Source organism: Aegilops tauschii, chromosome 1 (genome assembly GCF_002575655.3).
Source record: "Aegilops tauschii subsp. strangulata cultivar AL8/78 chromosome 1, Aet v6.0, whole genome shotgun sequence".
In the NCBI taxonomy this organism is placed as follows: domain Eukaryota; kingdom Viridiplantae; phylum Streptophyta; class Magnoliopsida; order Poales; family Poaceae; genus Aegilops; species Aegilops tauschii.
The window spans coordinates 70,951,477-70,970,020 of NC_053035.3; the positions used below are offsets into that span (position 1 = coordinate 70,951,477).

At 45.0% G+C, this 18,544-nt stretch overlaps 2 protein-coding genes across 4 annotated transcripts; both read right to left on the reverse strand.

The window, feature by feature from the left end:
• Positions 1 to 1,475: 1,475 nt before the first annotated feature.
• Positions 1,476 to 4,357, reverse strand: LOC109772577 (peptide chain release factor 1, mitochondrial). Of its 3 annotated transcripts, XM_020331259.4 has the most exons (11): positions 4,150 to 4,357; positions 3,781 to 3,881; positions 3,509 to 3,607; positions 3,249 to 3,432; positions 3,089 to 3,137; positions 2,920 to 2,998; positions 2,715 to 2,789; positions 2,544 to 2,621; positions 2,275 to 2,433; positions 1,945 to 2,040; positions 1,476 to 1,874 (listed from the first exon to the last, which is right to left on the reverse strand). In XM_020331259.4, exons 1-11 carry the CDS (start codon positions 4,295 to 4,297, stop codon positions 1,686 to 1,688), a joined length of 1,257 nt encoding a protein of 418 aa, XP_020186848.3. In that variant the 5' UTR covers positions 4,298 to 4,357; the 3' UTR covers positions 1,476 to 1,685. The 3 variants fall into 3 exon arrangements, with proteins under 3 accessions (XP_020186848.3, XP_073364607.1, XP_073364608.1); XM_073508506.1 differs by having other exon boundaries at positions 2,920 to 3,137; XM_073508507.1 differs by having other exon boundaries at positions 2,920 to 3,137; positions 3,509 to 3,611; positions 4,150 to 4,325.
• A 2,790-nt stretch (positions 4,358 to 7,147) lies between these two features.
• LOC109772579 (BTB/POZ and MATH domain-containing protein 1-like) lies at positions 7,148 to 8,909 on the reverse strand. The gene is made up of 2 exons (XM_020331263.4): positions 8,486 to 8,909; positions 7,148 to 8,393 (listed from the first exon to the last, which is right to left on the reverse strand). The coding sequence occupies exons 1-2, from the start codon at positions 8,824 to 8,826 to the stop codon at positions 7,247 to 7,249; spliced, it is 1,488 nt and encodes a 495-aa protein (XP_020186852.3). The 5' UTR covers positions 8,827 to 8,909; the 3' UTR covers positions 7,148 to 7,246.
• Between the last annotated feature and the right edge of the window lie 9,635 nt (positions 8,910 to 18,544).

An 18,544-nucleotide genomic window follows, 5' to 3' on the forward strand; every position in this document is an offset into this window, starting at 1 on the left:
CATATCATCTTGTTTGGAATTTGTGACTTGTACCTCTTTCCGCAACAGATCCACTTCGCCCCGTAGATCTGAGGTCTCTTCACGATTTGCGAGCATATCTTCTTTCAGTTGAAGGAGTTCTGCCAGATCTGACTCATCGATGCTTGCCTTTGAACACCCCATGTTCAGGTCGCGTGGAGAGGAATTTTACCACCGCAAATACGGCAACCCGATCCATGACACCGAACCTTCCGCCGCCCACAAGGATCGCCGCCGAACAGCACCACTCGTGCACGTACCTGGGATTTTACCACTGAGACAGGATGGCTCAGCAACCAGTACTGCCGTCCGAGCTGCCGTCGAATATCACCACCGCCTGCGCCACCGGTCACCGCCGCCGAAACAGGGTGGGAACGGGAGGGAATTTTTTTTTGCCTACTCCGCTTGATCTCGCCGCCGAGGAAACGTCTGGCTCATGATACCAATTGTCACCCCCAACAATCAGATCTGGGGAAATTTGGGGATGAACACGAACTAGGGTTGCGATCTGGATAGTATTATCTCGAATATGCTAGGTATATTCCTCACAGAGGGAGGTTTTTATGTATACATTGTTTTGAGGTTGAGCTCAGCTGGAATGCATGGTTACAAGCGCATGGCGCTGGCATATATATAGCCACTCTCTGAAACGGAACAGTAACAGAATGACAATAGAAACGGTACAGTAACGGTGAGCGAATGCGAGCCGTTAGATCTTCATAGCTTCAGCTGATTGCATCCGTCCGATAACTTAACCCGTTTGATACCGAATCTCATCTCAGGTCCTGACAGGGGGGCCCTTCGCCAAACGTCTAAATCTAGTAGTCCAAAACTCCAAATTGCGAGGGTAAAAAAAGCCACACAAAAATGGCGAGGGTAAAAACACATGTTGTGCGATGTATTCATTGCGCCGGACTGTTTGGAAGTAATCAGAGACGTCCAGGACAAGGCAGGAGGCCGCTACAGTGCTATTTGTTCGGGAGATTGTCCAACGAATTAATGATTTTGATGTGTGCCAGTACACTCACGAAGGTAGAAGCCACAACTTTGAAGCTGATAGATTAGCAAAATTATCACAGTCATTAGATTACGGCCGTCGTGTCTGGCTGGGAATGCCACAAGATCATGTATCTGCACCTCTTAATATCCTTGAATAAAATTGCATGATCCCTACAGAAAACTACAGTAGTAAAAGTTGTATGTATACATGTTTATTTTATTTTTTACAAAATCAAGGTAGGGGCGGCTGCCCTACCTTGTCCTACGCACAACAAACAAATCCCCCATTGCCCAGGATCTTCTCTCCCTCAGGTTCCACATTAATTTAGTTTTTTTAAGAGAATTTAGCATTTCAATTCAATTCAAAGGTGGCCAAAGATCCAGGCAAATTTTTTTGCCCAAGAAGTAACCGCAGAAAATCTGGGATTAACCCCAAAGAAAATACACAAGGAAAATATGAGAACCAACAGCTGCTCACAAAACAACGAAAGACAGCAAATGATCGTAAGACCATAACCCGAGATAGCAAGTATCAGATAAACATGACAACTCAACAGCCGAACAATACACTGTGTGAATCCTAAAGTTTTTTCTCTTTGTTGGTTCAGTGTTCTGTGTGTTTATGATGTGGTTTGTCGCTCCAGGAAGAAATCCACAAAAATTAGGGCTCAAGAAGCAAACGAAGCAATTGCATCCATCTCTTCTTGCAGCAGCAGTGCTTCGATGAAGACGTCCAGGCTCTCTCCCTCCATGACGTCCACTATGGAGTGGTGCGTGACCCCGACACGGTGGTCGGTGACACGCCCTTGTGGGAAGTTGTATGTCCGGATGCGTTCAGACCTGTCACCACTTCCAATCTACAAGAAGGTTAGGGCTTAGTGATCCCACCATTGCATTGATATGGGAAGCTGCCGAATAGTGAGGTACCTGCTCTGATCGGAGCTTCGACCGGTCTGCATGGAGCCTATGCCTTTCCAATTCATATAGTCTTGCCCGGAGAACTTTGAGAGCCTTGGCCTTGTTCTACAGAGATATATAAAATTAATGGAGCAGACTCATTTATCAACACATAATAATGGACATGAGATGTACAAACAGTTCATTGGGAGTGAAGCAATCCTTTTAAGTTTATTATGCTAATGACATCAATGCTATGAATGGACAAGCCAAAAAAGATGGGCCACACAAGTATACGTTTTCTGACTTAAAAGGGAAACATATGGCAAAAGCAGCAGATTAGTGTGTGTGTTTTCCAACCTGATGCTGTGATCTCTCATCTTGTATTGCAACCACTGTTCCAGTTGGAAGATGAGTTATCCTAACAGCACTATCAGTCGTATTGACAGACTGGCCTCCAGAGCCACCTGATCTGTAGGTATCAATTCTCAAATCCTCATTACGCAGTTGGACATCAACCTGCACTTGCAGAAGCGATTTTTAGAACTAGTCATGCCACAAATTGCAGAGATGAAAAGAAAGGACTTCAGAAGAAAGGGGCTATCGAAATTGCTATAGCCAATTCCAACCTCATCCGCTTGAGGAAGAACAGCGACTGATACAGCACTAGTGTGTACACGTCCAGATTTCTCAGTTACTGGCACTCGCTGCAAGGAATTGGATTTAGTCAAATAACTGAAAGGACGAGAAGGCCAATGTGATGGATAACAGAAAAATGACTTGTTATCAACTTATCATACCTGAACTCTATGAATACCACTCTCAAATTTAAGTTTCCCGTATACCCCAGAACCTGAAATGGTCCCACTAGCTTCCTATGTATTGAAGAAAAATGCAAGTTAGAACTTCAGAGAGATTCTGTATGTACAATATCATAGAGACAATTATGCTTTAGTGATAAACCATGTGCACATTCACAACAGGGAACTGCCAACAAAGTTGTACCTTGTATCCTTTTACAGCAGACTCCATTATGTCAATAGTATCAAATTTCCACCCATTATTTTGGGAATACTTCTCATACCTATAACATAGAAGAATGAAGTTAGTTGATAAGACAGACCAAGGGTCACAACAGACATTTGATCCGGCGAAACATGAACATCCACCCGACATTTTGAATATATCCATAGCAAACAAAGACGCTTCTTCTCCTCCAGTTCCTGCAACAGTATATCATCATCAACCACTACCGGCCTGATAAAAATGAGCAAACACAAGCAGGCAACTAAAAGGACGGATTATATTGATGGAGAGGGCAGGGTCTGTCTTACCTGCTCGCACCTCCAATATACAGTCCCTCTCATCAGCTTCATCTTTCGGAAGCAAAGTTCTGAACAACTCATGCTGCAGTCGTTTCTCCTCCTCAACAGCCTCAAGGAGCTCCTCGGCTGCCATTTCACGCATGTCTTTCTCTTCAACGGAGTTTGTCACCAAGGATGTCAATCCCTCAATTTCCTACTAACAATGAACAGACTGCTCACAACCTTTCATACCGTAAGTCGGACAATATACAACGTGATGGGATTTTCACCTTCTGCTTTGACCGTAGCTCCTTGATCAATTCCATGGTGCTCTCCAGCTTGTGGAACTCCTTGTTAGCCCTCGAGTATTCCTCCGGTGAGGCAGCCGGCTGACTTCATTAACACCACACCCAAATCAAACCAAAGATAATCGCAGTATGGATGTGTTGGTTCTTAGACAAGGATCAAGAACAACACTATACTTGTTTTGACACCTTACCACCTTAGGAACGAACAGAAGTGCACAAGAGGCATAAAGAGGAGGTCTTCCATCCGAAATTACCTGGTTGATTTGCTCCTGGAGGTATGCACTCTTCTGCTCTATCAATTTCATTCTCTGCTCCATGATCTGTACCAGGTTTGCAGGCAGCTGGTGGCTCATGTCTGATGCAAAATTGGGGGAAAGCAAAATTAGTGCCCGAATCAAATAAATGAGATCAAATTTGGACTTCTCTCCCCCTCCTCGAGCCAGAAAGGTTTCTCCTCTTGGAGCGGCGGAAATGTCAAAAGAGAGACCTAAAAATAAATACGCAAATCCCTAGCGGATACACGGCACAGTTCTACTATCGCACACAAACCCCAAGCTAAAGGGGGGCGGAGGAAGCGGAGATAGATCATAGATGGAGCAAGGAGAGACGCGGGAGGTGCTCACCGGCGGTGGAGTAGAGGCGGGGAGTGTAAGGGCATCTCCACGCCGCAGTAGGAGGTGCAGCGGCGGCGACGGCGGGATGAGGGAACTGGCGGACCCGCCGGAGCGCGGCGAAGGCGACGGCGCCGCATCGCCGTATTTGGTGCTGCATCGAGGTGGCTGGGAACCTAATGCTGCCTGCCTTTTCTTTCTCGGCCTTTTCAGGGGGTTTAGACTTATAATTCCGTCTTCTACATGGCGTTTACGTAGTTTGTGTGATCTCTTTCATGCCGCTTTCAAAACATTCTCCTCATTTCTTTCCGGGCTAATAATTTGATGACTCTATTTGTCTTGTGACTAATAATTTGACCTTGTTTTATCATAAGGAGATATTGCATCATACCGAAGGAAACGAAACAAGACCATCCAAACTTTAAAATTACAGCAATGTATAATTCACCGTCTGTCAGTTAAATCTCGATGTTCTTCGATACCTCGATAAAGAATTCACATAAGAGTATACATGTATTTAAAAAGCCAACTTTAGTTCGGTCTTCATATCGGACCGATCGGCATAATAATCGTTGATATGACAATTTTAATCAAAAATGCGAAAATCCATATCTGCACCTGCGCTGACGAAAAAAATCAAAACAAATACAAGAAAAATTAAAAAAATTCCAATTTTTTTTGTGTGGCAGACAATTTGATGTGTGAGGTCCGCTCCGATTTTCAAGTCATTTGGACATATGAGGAGCTCTCAGGAAAAAAACAAATTGGGGGTCTGTAAAAATGTTTACTCTTCATGTACTATTTTGGCTCGATTTGTCTTTTTTGCTGAGAGCTGCTCAGATGTCCAAATGACTTGAAATATGGAACGGGCCTCACGCATCAAATTTTCTACCGCACAAAAAAAATTGAATTTTTTTGATTTTTTTCGATTTTTTACGAATCTTTTTCTAGCCAGATGCAGATGAGTCTGGGCACCGAAACGCCCTACTCCCAAAAATGCCACTATTGTAGAGTCGTCATGTGCTCCTCTGCTTGCATAATTTATGAAACACGCTTTAAATCGAGTCCACAAGGCGAGGGGGTCAATATGGAGTGACCTCCATCTCGAACCACTCGCAAGGGAGAGAAGTTTCAGCCCGACCACTTCCTCTTCCACACAGCCCAGTCAATGATGCAGTCGCTTGTACAACAACCGCTTTCACCCCTGCCAATGCTGCAACCACTTTTCCGTCGAAAGCCAATTAATGGTTGCCGTCGCGTTTCGCATCCGTTTCCCCACCAACATGTGGCAAATCCACCCCTGTTTCCCGCTAGAGCGCACCCATTCGCGGGTATATAAATCCTCATCGCTCCCACCGCCGGCGCCACCACACTCACCCTATCTTCCCTCATCATTGTCGCTGCCACACTCACCCTCATTGACCATGTTAGTGCGGCCACGCCATCTCCATGGATCTTTCCTTGGCGAGACTGAAGAGGATTTCGCTAAGTGAGAGTTCTTTGAGGTGGCGTGAGACTACTCCAAGTGGGTTGAGGACAAAGCATCATAAGGGCATAAGGATGAATCGGCTGGCGGCCGCTCCTCACCTACTTTGACCGCATCTCAATGGCCGTCTGTGCAGAAATGGAAATTGCACTCACGTCAGCCTTATCCTGCATCCGAGACGCACAGGCGTTTGTCTACTGCGTGATTGTGGAAATTGTTGTCAAAGCCCTCCCGCGGCCTACGAGGTCACTTTCAAGAGAAGGGCGAACCCGTAGTTCAATTAGTACAGAATCATAGTTTTAAAATTGTTCAAATCATAGTTGTTATCTTTTTAAAATCCATGATTGAGGTGGGCAGATTTATTGAGGTGGGCAACGAAGATATCATCTAGCCACTGATAAACGGGTCCTACATGGGAAAATTTATGGAGCACACTTTATGTCGATCCAGAGTTTGTGCGTTGCCTCTCCAGCCTTCAAATGCATATCAAGCGCATTTTATATGCATTATGACGGTCGTAAATATGACGACTCTGTTAGAGTTACCTCGAAGGCTTTGAAAAGCTGCATTAGTTATCCATCACAAAGGTTGAGAATTTTAGACTATTGAACGCAGCATGGTCGGTGACACACCTCTTGCAATGATGAGGACAACACAACGATGAATACAGCCACAATAATTTCTTCTTCGACTATAGTTGATCAGGACATGATGGTCAAGTAATGAGATGGACTTTGGTTGTGTTGTCCTCTCCAACATCGCTTTGGATCCAAGAGAAACTAGTTTAAAATTTGACAACTACAAATGTTAACATTTTATCATCAATTTGCAAGCGGAAGCACCAAAATAAGCACATGAGCTTGCGAGTAACACTATGGCAAATTTGAGAAACTGTCAGTGTATGATCCTAACATATACCTCGGCAAAGCTGAAAGTTCAGTATTAAAGGCATATATAAGAATGATCGTTATGGCCAACCAAAGCATACAGATACACCATCTCTGAAGAACATAGAAAGATCGCTATGGTTATTCCTAGTTCAAGAACGTAGAAAGATCGCTACGGTGATAAAGGCCAGATGAGAAATAGATCCGCACATGTAAAAAAAGCATCACCATCTCAAAAGTTTTTCCAGACAAAATTGACATCAGTCATCTGTGCTCTTAAAATACACCAGACCGAAAGTCATGTTTTTAGTAGAGGGCACGACACCTCCCCTTCCATGGCACACATCACCAAAGGAAAAATATTAGGCAGAGGGGAAGCTTGCTGGGTACTGGATCGAGATTTCCAGAATTGCTGTAACCAGAAATCTTGGTGACTCTGTTTTCTTTGAACTGAATCGACGTTCGCTGCGTTTTCAAAAAACATCTATAGAGGTAGTACATGAGACAATGCGCCGAGCAATATATATGAGAATAAAAGTATAAAACGACTGCTAGGGAACTTGCACAGTGCGGCAATGCAGATCAATATTGACGCTTATACCTGAATTTATAAAATCATTTATATCAACCATATTGACGCTTATACCTGAATTTACAGGATCATTTATTCCACGACCACATGTCATGAATCAAAAGTAAGACACACAACCTATGACCGGAGTATTATCAGATGTAATTACGCTTTCGCAGCAAGTTTGGCAATGAGCTCGTTCAAAACAGAGGGATATGTGACTGTAATATGCTCCCAGTCACTGGTTGACATTACTTCTTGCAAACTGGAGGAGGATTGGACTCTGAGGAAATTCAAGCATGCCTCCTTCAAATCGTGGCAATGGTGCTGCTCAGCTATCGCAAGTGTGGACGTCACCGAGCTCACATCCATGCACTCAGACAATCCCTCTTCACAGCAAAACTTGAGCCGTTGGATATCATATCTGTCCGCAGCTACAAGCAAGTCTTGCATCCATTGCAGCCACGTTGCATAAACTACTTCATCCGCTTCTTGTCCTTCCTCAACATCTGCCTCATCATCCTCCATCTCGGGAAACAAGTCTGTGTAGATGAAACTAAGCAAAGCCCTGAACACATTTGCTTCCATGTCTTCGATCTGTATGTCACACGTTGCAGCCCCCTCCTTCATGGGACCAAAGAGTTGTGCCATGAAGACCGGAGATCGGGCTGCAAGCACACACCGGTGTGCGGCGATTGTCTCGCCGTTGACATTGAACGTCACATCAGCGCCTACCTTGGTTTCAAAGAGATGGTTCAGATGCTGCTGTATGTCAGGCAGCGGCACCTCGGTGGCACCGGCGTCCACGGTGTCGTGATCCCTGTAGACCATGACACCACACCGTATGGTGAAACTATCACCCTTGAGATGCTTTGATTGTTCGAGGGCATCTCTTCTCACAGCATCATCGAAGCCCCTAACAGAATCATCGCTGGAGAAGCTGTGTGTCTGAGTTTCACGAATATATATTGGATTTTGCCACTCAACCTGATCAATGAAACTAAACCCGAACTGCACCTTCACGGGCTTGGCGACATCGTCATCAAGGAGGACAAGATGGAGAGAAACACAGTCGGCACTGTGCGAGCTGTCACCGTTTGGCGCGTAACTGATGCACCAGCGATGGCCTCCTACGACGAATGGGCGAGACATGATGTGCTTGCCATTGGGTACCATCTCTTTTGTTTGCGAGTAGCCCTCCACCACAAGCAGGTGGTAGCCGCTGGCCGCGCCGGCGTCGACGTCCGACGTGGTGGGAAGGCACAGCTTGCCGTTGGCGATGACAGACACGCCGGCGAATGGCATGACGGATCTGCAGATCAGAACAGATATAGCTCGAGTGAAACTAGTGAACTGAACATTGACATATTCCAGAGTTGAGATCGCGGATTTGAGGGGCCAAACCTGATCACGTCCTGCCGCCGCGCAACGGAGGAAGTTTCGGCTTGCATGCTCCCGCTCGCACTTGCCGCGTCGCGCCCGGAGGCAGCACGAAGACGCTGCGCGGCCCCCGAGCCGCCGGAGACACCAAGACGCCCGCGACCACGCGCCGCGCCGCTCGTCTGGTTTCTCTGCACCATGCTGCCCCGGTCGCTGCCCCGCCGAGAGACGCCAGGGGCTCCTGGGTGCTTGCCTTTTCTTTTTTGAGGCAATCGTGGGTGCTTGCTGAGAGTTAGGGTTTTGTCACTTGGCAGGTATTTGGGCTGATATGGACCTTGCAGTCTTTTTGTGCGGCCCATTTTCATTGCACCTATAGATATTGTCTAATTACTGGCTGTGTGAAGTTTTTCATCGAGAGCAACTAATCAGCGAGTACTCCTTCGAGAGCCCCGCAAGGATCACTTTTGGTGGGCTGGAGCGCACCACTTGCCGCACTCTCAACCGTCGCCACGTGTTGAGCGCTGGGCGCTCCCTCTGGATTTTTTTCTGTACGGTTTTCGGCTTTTAGATGTGTTTTTGGTTTTTTTGGCTTTTCCATTCCACTTGATTTTTCTTAGGTTTTGGACACAAAAAAATTGAAAAAAAAATCTTGAAAAAACACGTTTTTTTGTGAGAGGCACACATTTAATTCTCATGGAGGCACGGATTTACTTCCACGAGAGGCATAGTCATGCCTCTCGAAAAATGTAAAAAAAACTGTTTTCTTTTGCCTTCTGCAGAGACACAAATTTACTTCCCGTGGAGTCACGAATTTGCTTCCGCGAAAGGCATAGACGTGCCTCTTAAAAAAGGAAAAAAAAATGTGTTTTTCCCTTTCGTGAGAGGCACAACCGTGCCTCTTAGAAAAAAAGTTCCATTTTTTATTTCTTCCACGAGATGCACACATATTTGCTTTCGCTAGAGGCACAGCTGTGCCTCTTTGGAAAGGGGAAAAACATGCTCCTGATTCGGGTTTTCTTGTGAAAAAAAAGTTCGTCGAAACCTATCAATATGTGATCTAGTTTTGAAGATTTCGATGCGAGGAATCCAACGGTGAAAACATTTCAAAATTGGATGCACGTTTTAAGAGATAAAACATTTGAAGAAACGACTCTACGAAAAAAAATGAAAACTCCCATGTTGCGACAAGTGATTTCGCTTATTTTCTTTTGAAATTGTGAAGATTTTTCATTTTGCAGTTCCTTGCTGCGTCAAAATTCTAGGCCACGTGCAGCCCAATTTGTTTTTGGTTTCTTTTCTGATTTGTATTACATGAAATGTGTGAATTGAGGATAGCTCCGATGGTAAAGTTCCTTGTGGTAAAACAGCCCACCGGGATTCGAAGTTCTAAACTTGGCATTGGTGCTCGCATATTCTCATATTTATTTTAAGCTTTCCAGTGATGTTTGTTCAGTGAGAAGAGACGTTTTTGTTGACTACGATACGCTTGTGATGGCTTCCTCAATCTCAAGATATTGTGTCGGCTCAATATCTCAGAGGTAGGGGTAGGATGTGTGTGCGTGCATTGATACGAGTGAGTGTGTGCGAGTATGTGAGCGTCTGCGTTTGTTTTTGTGTCAAAAAATTCAGAAAAAAACACAAAATATTTTTGAACTTCAAAAAAATATTCTATAACTCCTCAATTTTTAAATTATTTTGATTGTTTTTGAATATTTACATATTTTCTGAAATTATTAATTCATTTTTAAAAGTGTTCAACTCTTTTTTTAAATAGCTCACATATTTAAAAAAACGTCCACATAGTTTCTGAAATGTTCATACATTTTTCAAACTGTTCACGTCTCTTAAAGTAGTTCACACATTTAAAAAATCATTCACTTATTTGTTGAACATGTTGATGGTTTTCGAACAAAATATTCATTTATTTTTAATAAAATGGCCAGGCACTTTTCTGAAAAAAGTTCTCCACACTTTTAAAAAATATTCATGATTTTATGAACAAATAAAACAAATGGGAACCGAGCAAACTAAAAAAAAGTCACTAAGAAAACCAAATGAGCACTCCCGTAATTATGCAAATGCCAAACAGGGTTGGCCGACCACATCTGCTTGCGTTTGCTCAACTACATGGTTCTATTGTTAGTGAGATTCTTCAAAGAGCTACTTCTTTTAGTTGTCATTTTATGTTTGAGAGCCCCCGAATAGCGAAACTCATAATCTAGCCAAGTTTACTAATTCTTTAGGTCAGGGGCGCCATATGTGGCTTGGTTAACCCCATCATCGAAGGTGTATTCCATATTTTGTGGCTTATGATGAATAAAACTTGGTTATCCCTCAAAAAAAAAGAAAACCTACCATAGTGAGGGGACCTCCTAGAGGTGCCGGTGAGAGGTTCCAGCAGCCACGCGCCTGCACATATGGGCCGGCCCATCGCGTGCGACCCAGTTCTCTTCCATGACAAGGCACCCAGCTCCATCCTACCCTGGTGTTATGCTTCTAAACTTCAAGAAAAAAAGACCTACATCTAACTAGGAAACCTTGGTGGTGCCACAACATGCACACTCTGTGAGCTATTACCCAATCATATTTTGACAAATTTAGGTAATAGATATATCCCTTTTTGGTTGATGTTCAAAATTTCCTCACTAATAAGTCACTTTACTTAATAATGTATACTTAGAAACTAAAATATCATATTTTCCCTTCAAATAAAATGTTTTTAGTGCTTTAGTGAGTTCAACAATAATCACACAACTATGTATAGTAAACAATAATCGCTCATTGTCAGCAGGTGCATAAGAGGCTAAACAATAATACCACTCATTGATCTATCAAATATGTCCACTTGAACGATCCAGATGTGATGGAAAAAAAGTCCACTTTTTAGTTTTTATCGTTAAGCTCATAACTGCGGCGTTTCTGCACCCAGGTTCAGCTGCACCCGCTGATGAATGGTGAAATAAAAAAATAACAAAAAGATTTAAAAAATTGAAATTTTTAAACACGGTGGACATTAATGACGCACCATGTATGTGGTGCGCCACTGAGCAATGGCGCACCAGATACAGGTGCGCCATTAGTGTCCTCATTACTAATGGCGCACCACACACACGATGCGCCATTACTAACAATTTTTTTCCAAAACTATTAATGGCGCACCAAGGCACAATGCGCCATTACTAGTTTTAACTAGTAATGGCGTACCATACACTCTGTGCGTCACTACTAACATTTTTTTTTACTTTTTTTTTCAAAACTAGTAGTGGCGCGCCGGTGTACAGTGCGCCATTACTAGTTCAAACTAGTAATAGCGCACCACAACCACGGTGCGCCACTACTAACAATTTTTTTTTGCAAAATTAGTAATGGCGCACCACGTAACAGGTGCGCCATTGGTAACCAGGGTTACTAATGGCGCATTATTAGGTGGTGCACCATTGGTAACCCGAGAGCAGCTAGATATTTTGGACAGCCATCTACCACACTCACTTTTCCCACTTCATTCTCTCCACCTGCTTCTCCAAGCTTGTCTCGGCTGCCTCCTCCTCCTCACCTCATTTGCACCATAGATTCACCCAAATTAAGTGGTTAAATTACCTTTTTTTTATAGGTAAGTAAGGGGAAAGCTTTCTTTATGTTGTAGATCTACTTTTTTCTCCCTCCAACAATGTGCACATGCACTTTTTATGGCCTAGATCTACGTATGTTTGTGGTGTTGCATATGTTTGTGTTTGCAGGTACCGGTATTTGAAATGCGATAGTTGCCAATATTTTGCCGGAATGTTGATTCATTTCCGTTTCGGCGAGAATTTGGCACTATGCATTCTTTTTGGTCCTATTTTTAGGCAAAGTCATGCCAAATTTTTTCTTGGTTCTAAAATATCGTTTTGCTCTACCCCGCAGGCGACCATGGTCCGCACGATGACCGAAGGCATCATGAATAGTTTTTTGAGCTCTGCGAAGGCCGAGATGCTTCAAAAGAACGAGACGGAGATAAGATGTCCGTGTCGAAGATGCAAGCTGAAGAGCCTTATTACGGACCCGGATTCCGGACAGGTGCGGGACCACCTGCTCTTGCGTGGTTTCATGGATGGCTATCGGTGGCAAGGTGATGAAGATGACTATGAAGTCGTCCATGGGGGCCGGGCAAGAAATGAGGAAGGGCAGCAAGACAACCACCGCGGCGAGGGCGGGCGAGAAGACGAAGAATCTCCAGGACATGATCACGACGATGATGCAGTACACAGTCATCGTGTAGAAGATGCCGGACATGATGATGAGGAAGATCAAGACGAAGGGCATGATCATGAAGATGAAGATGCCGGAGCAGACGACGATGGACCATCGATGGGCTGGGTGCAGGACCCTCATATTCAAGATCTGCTTCTCAAGCAGACGGATAACGCAAGAACTGCCGCCCGAGAGAAAGCCAAGCTGGATCAACTGGAGATAGACGCGGTTACTCCATTGTATGAAGGATGCAGGCCCGAGGATACCCGCCTGAAAGTAACGCTCATGGCTCTGGAGATGAAGGTAAAACACAAAATGACCGACGCATGCTTCGACGAGAACATGTCATTCTGGCACGAACGTCTTCCCAAGGGGAACAAGTGCCCGACCAGTTTCGAGGAGGCGAAGAAAATCGTGTGTCCTCTTGATTTACCGCACGTGAAATACCACGTGTGCATGAACAATTGCATCATTTATCGGAACGAGCACGCGGAGTCTACCATATGTCCGGTGTGCGGCGTCACTCGATACAAGAAGAGGAAGAAAGCTCCTCGAAAAGTGGTGTGGTACTTTTCGATCACTCCTCGTCTGCAGCGGTATTTCACGGACCCTAAGCTAGCAAAGCTCCTGCGTTGGCACGCGGATAGGGAGGAGAAGAAGCGAGAAGATGACGGAAATGATCCGGAGATAAATAAAAAAGACAAGATGCTGAGTCACCCTAAGGATGCGAGCCAGTGGCAAGCGTTGAACTTCAAACACCCAGAATTTGGGGACGATCCAAGGAACAACGTGCTGGGCGTGAGCACCGATGGAGTCAATCCGTTTGGCAGCCAGAGAAGCACACATAGCACCTGGCCTGTGTTTGTGTGGATGTACAACCTTCCCCCTGGTTGTGCATGAAGAGGAAGTACATTCACATGAGTATGCTAATTGAAGGGCCGAAACAACCAGGAAACGATATCAATCTGTATCTGGGGCTGCTGAAAGAGGAGCTAGACACGCTGTGGAAAACGCCAGCCAATACGTGGACGCCGCAGAGAAAGAATATTTCCCTATGAGAGCCGCACTGCTCACGACGATGCACGACTATCTCGGTTACGGATATCTCGCGGGGCAGGTGGTCCCCGGATTTTCTGGATGCGTCAGGTGCATGGATGACACAACGTATCGCCAACTAGATAGAGATCCCGGGTCTTCAAAAACCGTGTTCATGGGACATCGAAGGTGGCTTCGCGACGATGACTCATGGAGAAAACGCAAGGATCTGTTCGATGGTGAAACCGAACCCCGAAGTCGCCCGCGTACGAGGAGCGGCAAGGAAATAGATGAGCTGTTGAAAAATTGGAAAGAGTGCCCAGAGCCGGGAAAGAAGCGAAAGGCGCCAGAGCCGCTGCTGAAGGTATGGAAAACGAGGCCTGTTTTCTGGGACTTGCCGTACTGGAAGATCCATCGTGTGCCTCACAGCCTTGATGTCATGCATATCACGAAGAACGTGTGCGAGAGTCTCCTTGGTACCCTGCTCAACATGCCAGAGAGGACCAAAGATGGGCCGAAAGCAAGGGCAGACTTGAAATCAATGGGCATCAGGGAGGAGCTTCACGCTAATGATGATGATGATGAGGCGAAGCAGGACACGGAAAGTCGTCGCAAAGGCAAAAAGGCCAAGAAGACCGGAAATGACTACCCTCCCGCGTGCTTCACTCTAAGTCAGGAGGAGATCGAGCAGTTTTTCACCTGCCTCGTAGGACTAAAACTTCCTTACGGTTACGCGGGGAAAATAAGCAGATACCTAGACTCTGCGAGGCAGAAGTTCAGCGGGATGAAGTCTCACGACTGTCACGTGCTGATGACGCAGATACTTCTAGTTGCAATCCGTGGGATCATGGACGCGCATGTCCGTGAAACGCTATTTGGCCTATGCAACTTTTTCGACGTCATCTCTCGGAAGTCGGTTGGCGTGAGGCAACTCAGAAGGCTACAGGAAGAGATCGTGGTGATACTATGCGAGCTTGAGATGTACGTCCCGCCCGCATTCTTCAGTGTTATGGTGCATCTGCTGGTCCATATCGTGGAGGATATCATCCAACTCGGGCCGACGTTCCTGCACAGCATGATGCCGTTCGAAAGGATGAATGGTGTCATCAAAGGATACGTTCGCAACATGTCACGTCCAGAGGGAAGCATAGCCAGGGGCTTTCTGACCGAAGAGTGCATCTCCTACTGCACGAATTATCTAGGCATCGAGAACCCCGTTGGTCTGCTAGTCAACAGGCACCTCGGCAGGCTCGCTGGATGGGGTCACCGCGATGGTCGCCGCGAAATGCATGTCGACTTCGAGGTCGACTCGCCGACTTTGAAAGAGCAAACCTAGTCGTGCTACAACACATAGACGTGGTCGATCCTTGGGTGGTAGAGCACAAAACCTTTATTGAGAAGACGTACAATGACCGAGGCCAACAGAGGACGGACGGAGATATAATCAAAGAGCACAACTCATGTTTCACGCGTTGGTTCCAGGAGAAGCTTCTGTCGTACCCTTTACATGATGATTCTTCCGCGGAAGAAAAACTCATATTCGCCTTGTCACAGGGCGCCGAGCACAACCTGATGACCTATGAGGCGTACGATATCTACGGCTACACATTCTACACCGAGGGAAAGGACATAAAGAGCGATGTTTATCAGAACTCCGGGGTAACGATGAAATCCTACACCGGTAACGACAAGGACAAATACTACGGAAAGATCAAGGAGATCTGGGAGCTGAACTACGCTGGAGAGAAGGTTCCGATGTTCCGTGTCAGATGGGCCAAGAGCGTCCTAAAAGAAGACCGGTATTTCACCACCATGGTTATACCCGAAGCCAAATCCAAGACCGCGGGCGCAAACGTCATCGCGAAAAATGAGCCATGGGTACTGGCTTCCCAAGTGGACCAATGCTTCTTCATTACCGACCCGTCAAAGCCCAGTCGTGTTGTCGTGAGGAGAGGTAAAAGGAAGATCATCGGAATGGATGGAGTCGCCAATGAGTAAGACTTCGACAAGTACGGCGACCCAAAGATGGAATATGACAACGACGATAAAGTGCCATACACCACAAGAAGAAGCAGGACCACCCTACCTAAAGGACGTCCGTTCAACAGAAGAACTCCATTTGCGAAAAAGAAGTTCAGAAGATTGTGAAAAGATAGCTAGCTAAGATCGATTGTATTTAAATCGTAGTCTTCATTTCTCGATTGTATTTCGACATATTGAAATGATATTTCTTCTGTTCTAGTCCTCATGAATATTTTTTTATGTTTATTATGGTATTGAATTTTTAACTCACAAAAAGTATTGGATTTGTTAATATTTTTTGAACTCATGAATATTTTTAAATTTCATGGGCATGTTTTGAATTCATGAATATTTTTTCAAATTTGATGATATTTTTTCATATTCATAAATGTTTTACCAATTCACAAATGAATGCAATTAAAAATCCAAAAAAAATTTTGATGATATTTTCAAATAACAAATTTGATGATATTTTCAAATAACAAATTTGATGATATTTTTTCATATTCATAAATATTTTTAAATAACAAATTTGATGATATTTTTTCACATTCATAAATGTTTTCAAATTTAATCGTCATTTTCTAAAAATTATTAGATGCAACAAAAAATAATAAAAAAAAGTTACTAATGGCGCATCAGAGGAGGGTGCGCCATTGCTATCACTGTTTTTATGGCGCACCCCTAGATGGTGCGCCATTACTAACCTTCCCCCCTCTAGCTATGTATGTGTGTTCTGTCCATCGCTCGCCAGATCCCCCTTCCTCCCTCGCTAGATCCCCGCGCCCGCTCCACCGCCGCCGCCGACCCCCCGTGCCCGCTCCGACGACCCCCGCGCCCGCTCCTACGACCGTCGCGCCCGCTTCAATGAGGTGCACTGCCCACTGCTTCTTCCTCCTGGACCACCAGCTGGAGCCGGGAAGCTCTCCTCCGCCGGATCGCCTCGCTCCACCACCGTCGGCATCGCCGCTGCCGCCGCCTCGACATGCAACACCGGCGCCCCCCGACCTCTCCAAGCACGCCTCGACCTCACTGTGAGCCGCCGTTCGTATCCCCTCTCTCCCCACGCTTGATTTTCTGCCGTAGCACCGTCCTGGACGAGGCCGAAGCCAGCGTCCGCCATGGCCAAGGAGCCCCGTGCTCCAGAACTCCCCCTGTCCGTCCGCCATGGCCAGCGTACCGCGCCCGGCTGCGGCCTACAGCGTGCGCGCGCGCCCACACTCCCATGGCCAGGGTTTTCTTTCCAGTGAAACAAATTCTGGAAATTTAATCTCTTTATATGTTTGATTGGGGCCTTTTGTCTCTTTGGAATTCTGCATCTCTGTTCCCATGGAGGCAAGGGGAAGAAAACATGTCTTCTTTTTCTGCCTTGTGCCTTTCTCTCTGGATTTTTTTCATCTTTCCTGTATTCCTACACTTTTTATCACTGTCAGATGGCTTACTTATAACTTGTTTGTGTGCAGCAGGTCAGTTCAGCGGTTCCGGCTCCTCGGGACCATTGTCGGTTCGCCCAAGTAAGTAAACTCTGTTTCATGTTTTTTTCTTTTTTAATCCTTGTGCTCTGAGGACGACCTGCTATATATATGACTGATGCCTGAGAGATCTTTTTTTACCGATTCCCTCACTGGAATGACCTTATCTCATTATAACAAGAAGAAAGACTTGATTATTTGGCTCGTTAATAAAACATTGTTGTGACCTCTGTTTCCTTGGATCAACTAAAGAATGGTTTCTTTATGTGCCCTTCATACTTGATTTGTTAACTTGTGCCATATAACTTACATATATACTCCCTCTTGTACCACCTGTGTTTGTGTTGGTCTGCTAGATAACTTGTTTCACTTGTTTTTATGCAAGCAAAACTTCTGCTTGACTGTTAAGTTGTACAATATGTACTTGTACTGTTGGAAGCTGATTAATTTGGCGCAATTTTATTTTTGTTTTGTCAAGTCTATGCACTGATTGAGTTAGATGAAAATGTTTAGTGGCACCAATTTCTGCAAGTCTGTTCAGTCAGCAGGGCTATCTAGCCTAGTGACTAGCACTATGGTCTTTCTGTTTCGTACAACTGCAATTTCATTTATGTTGTTATAAGTTTGTTGCTGTCAGCATGAGTTAACTTGGTATGCAGTAGGCACTGGTCTCATTCTTAGACCGACACACCCGCAGCGCGCATTCAGACATCATTTGGTTGTTAGACTGTTTAGCTATGCAGAGTGAAATACCAGTTCATTTGTGCTAGCAAAGAGGAGGCCTCCAGATTTTTTTTCTTTGCCTAGCTTCAAGTATTACAAATCGTTTGCTGTAATTCCTTCATTGGAAAATCATTGCTTAAACTATTTAGGCAGCAGTGTGCGGCGCAACTCTTTGCAAGATGTTTTTTGAGAAGCACAGTACCAGCATGTCGATAATGATTTTGGCAGCAGTGTGCGGCGCAATTCCTTAATTGGATAATGATTTTGCAGGTACCCCGAGAGGCCCTTGAGTTTGCCGGAATGTCGATTAACTTCCGTTCCGGCAAATTCGGGTACTCCATCTGTCCTATTTTCAGCAAAGGTCATGCTGAAATTTTTCATGAATTTTAGCATGACTTTGCTAAAAATAGGACATATGGGGTACTTGCGACTAATGCATGGGCCGGGGTATCTTAGTACTTAATTAAGTAGGATCAACTGCCTCTTGTGTTATACATATAGAAGTATGATATCAACTCATAGTTATTACTAATGTCAGTTGCTCTCTTTCTGTGCCTTTTTACAACATGAGCAATGCATAGTTATTACTAATGGTGCCTCG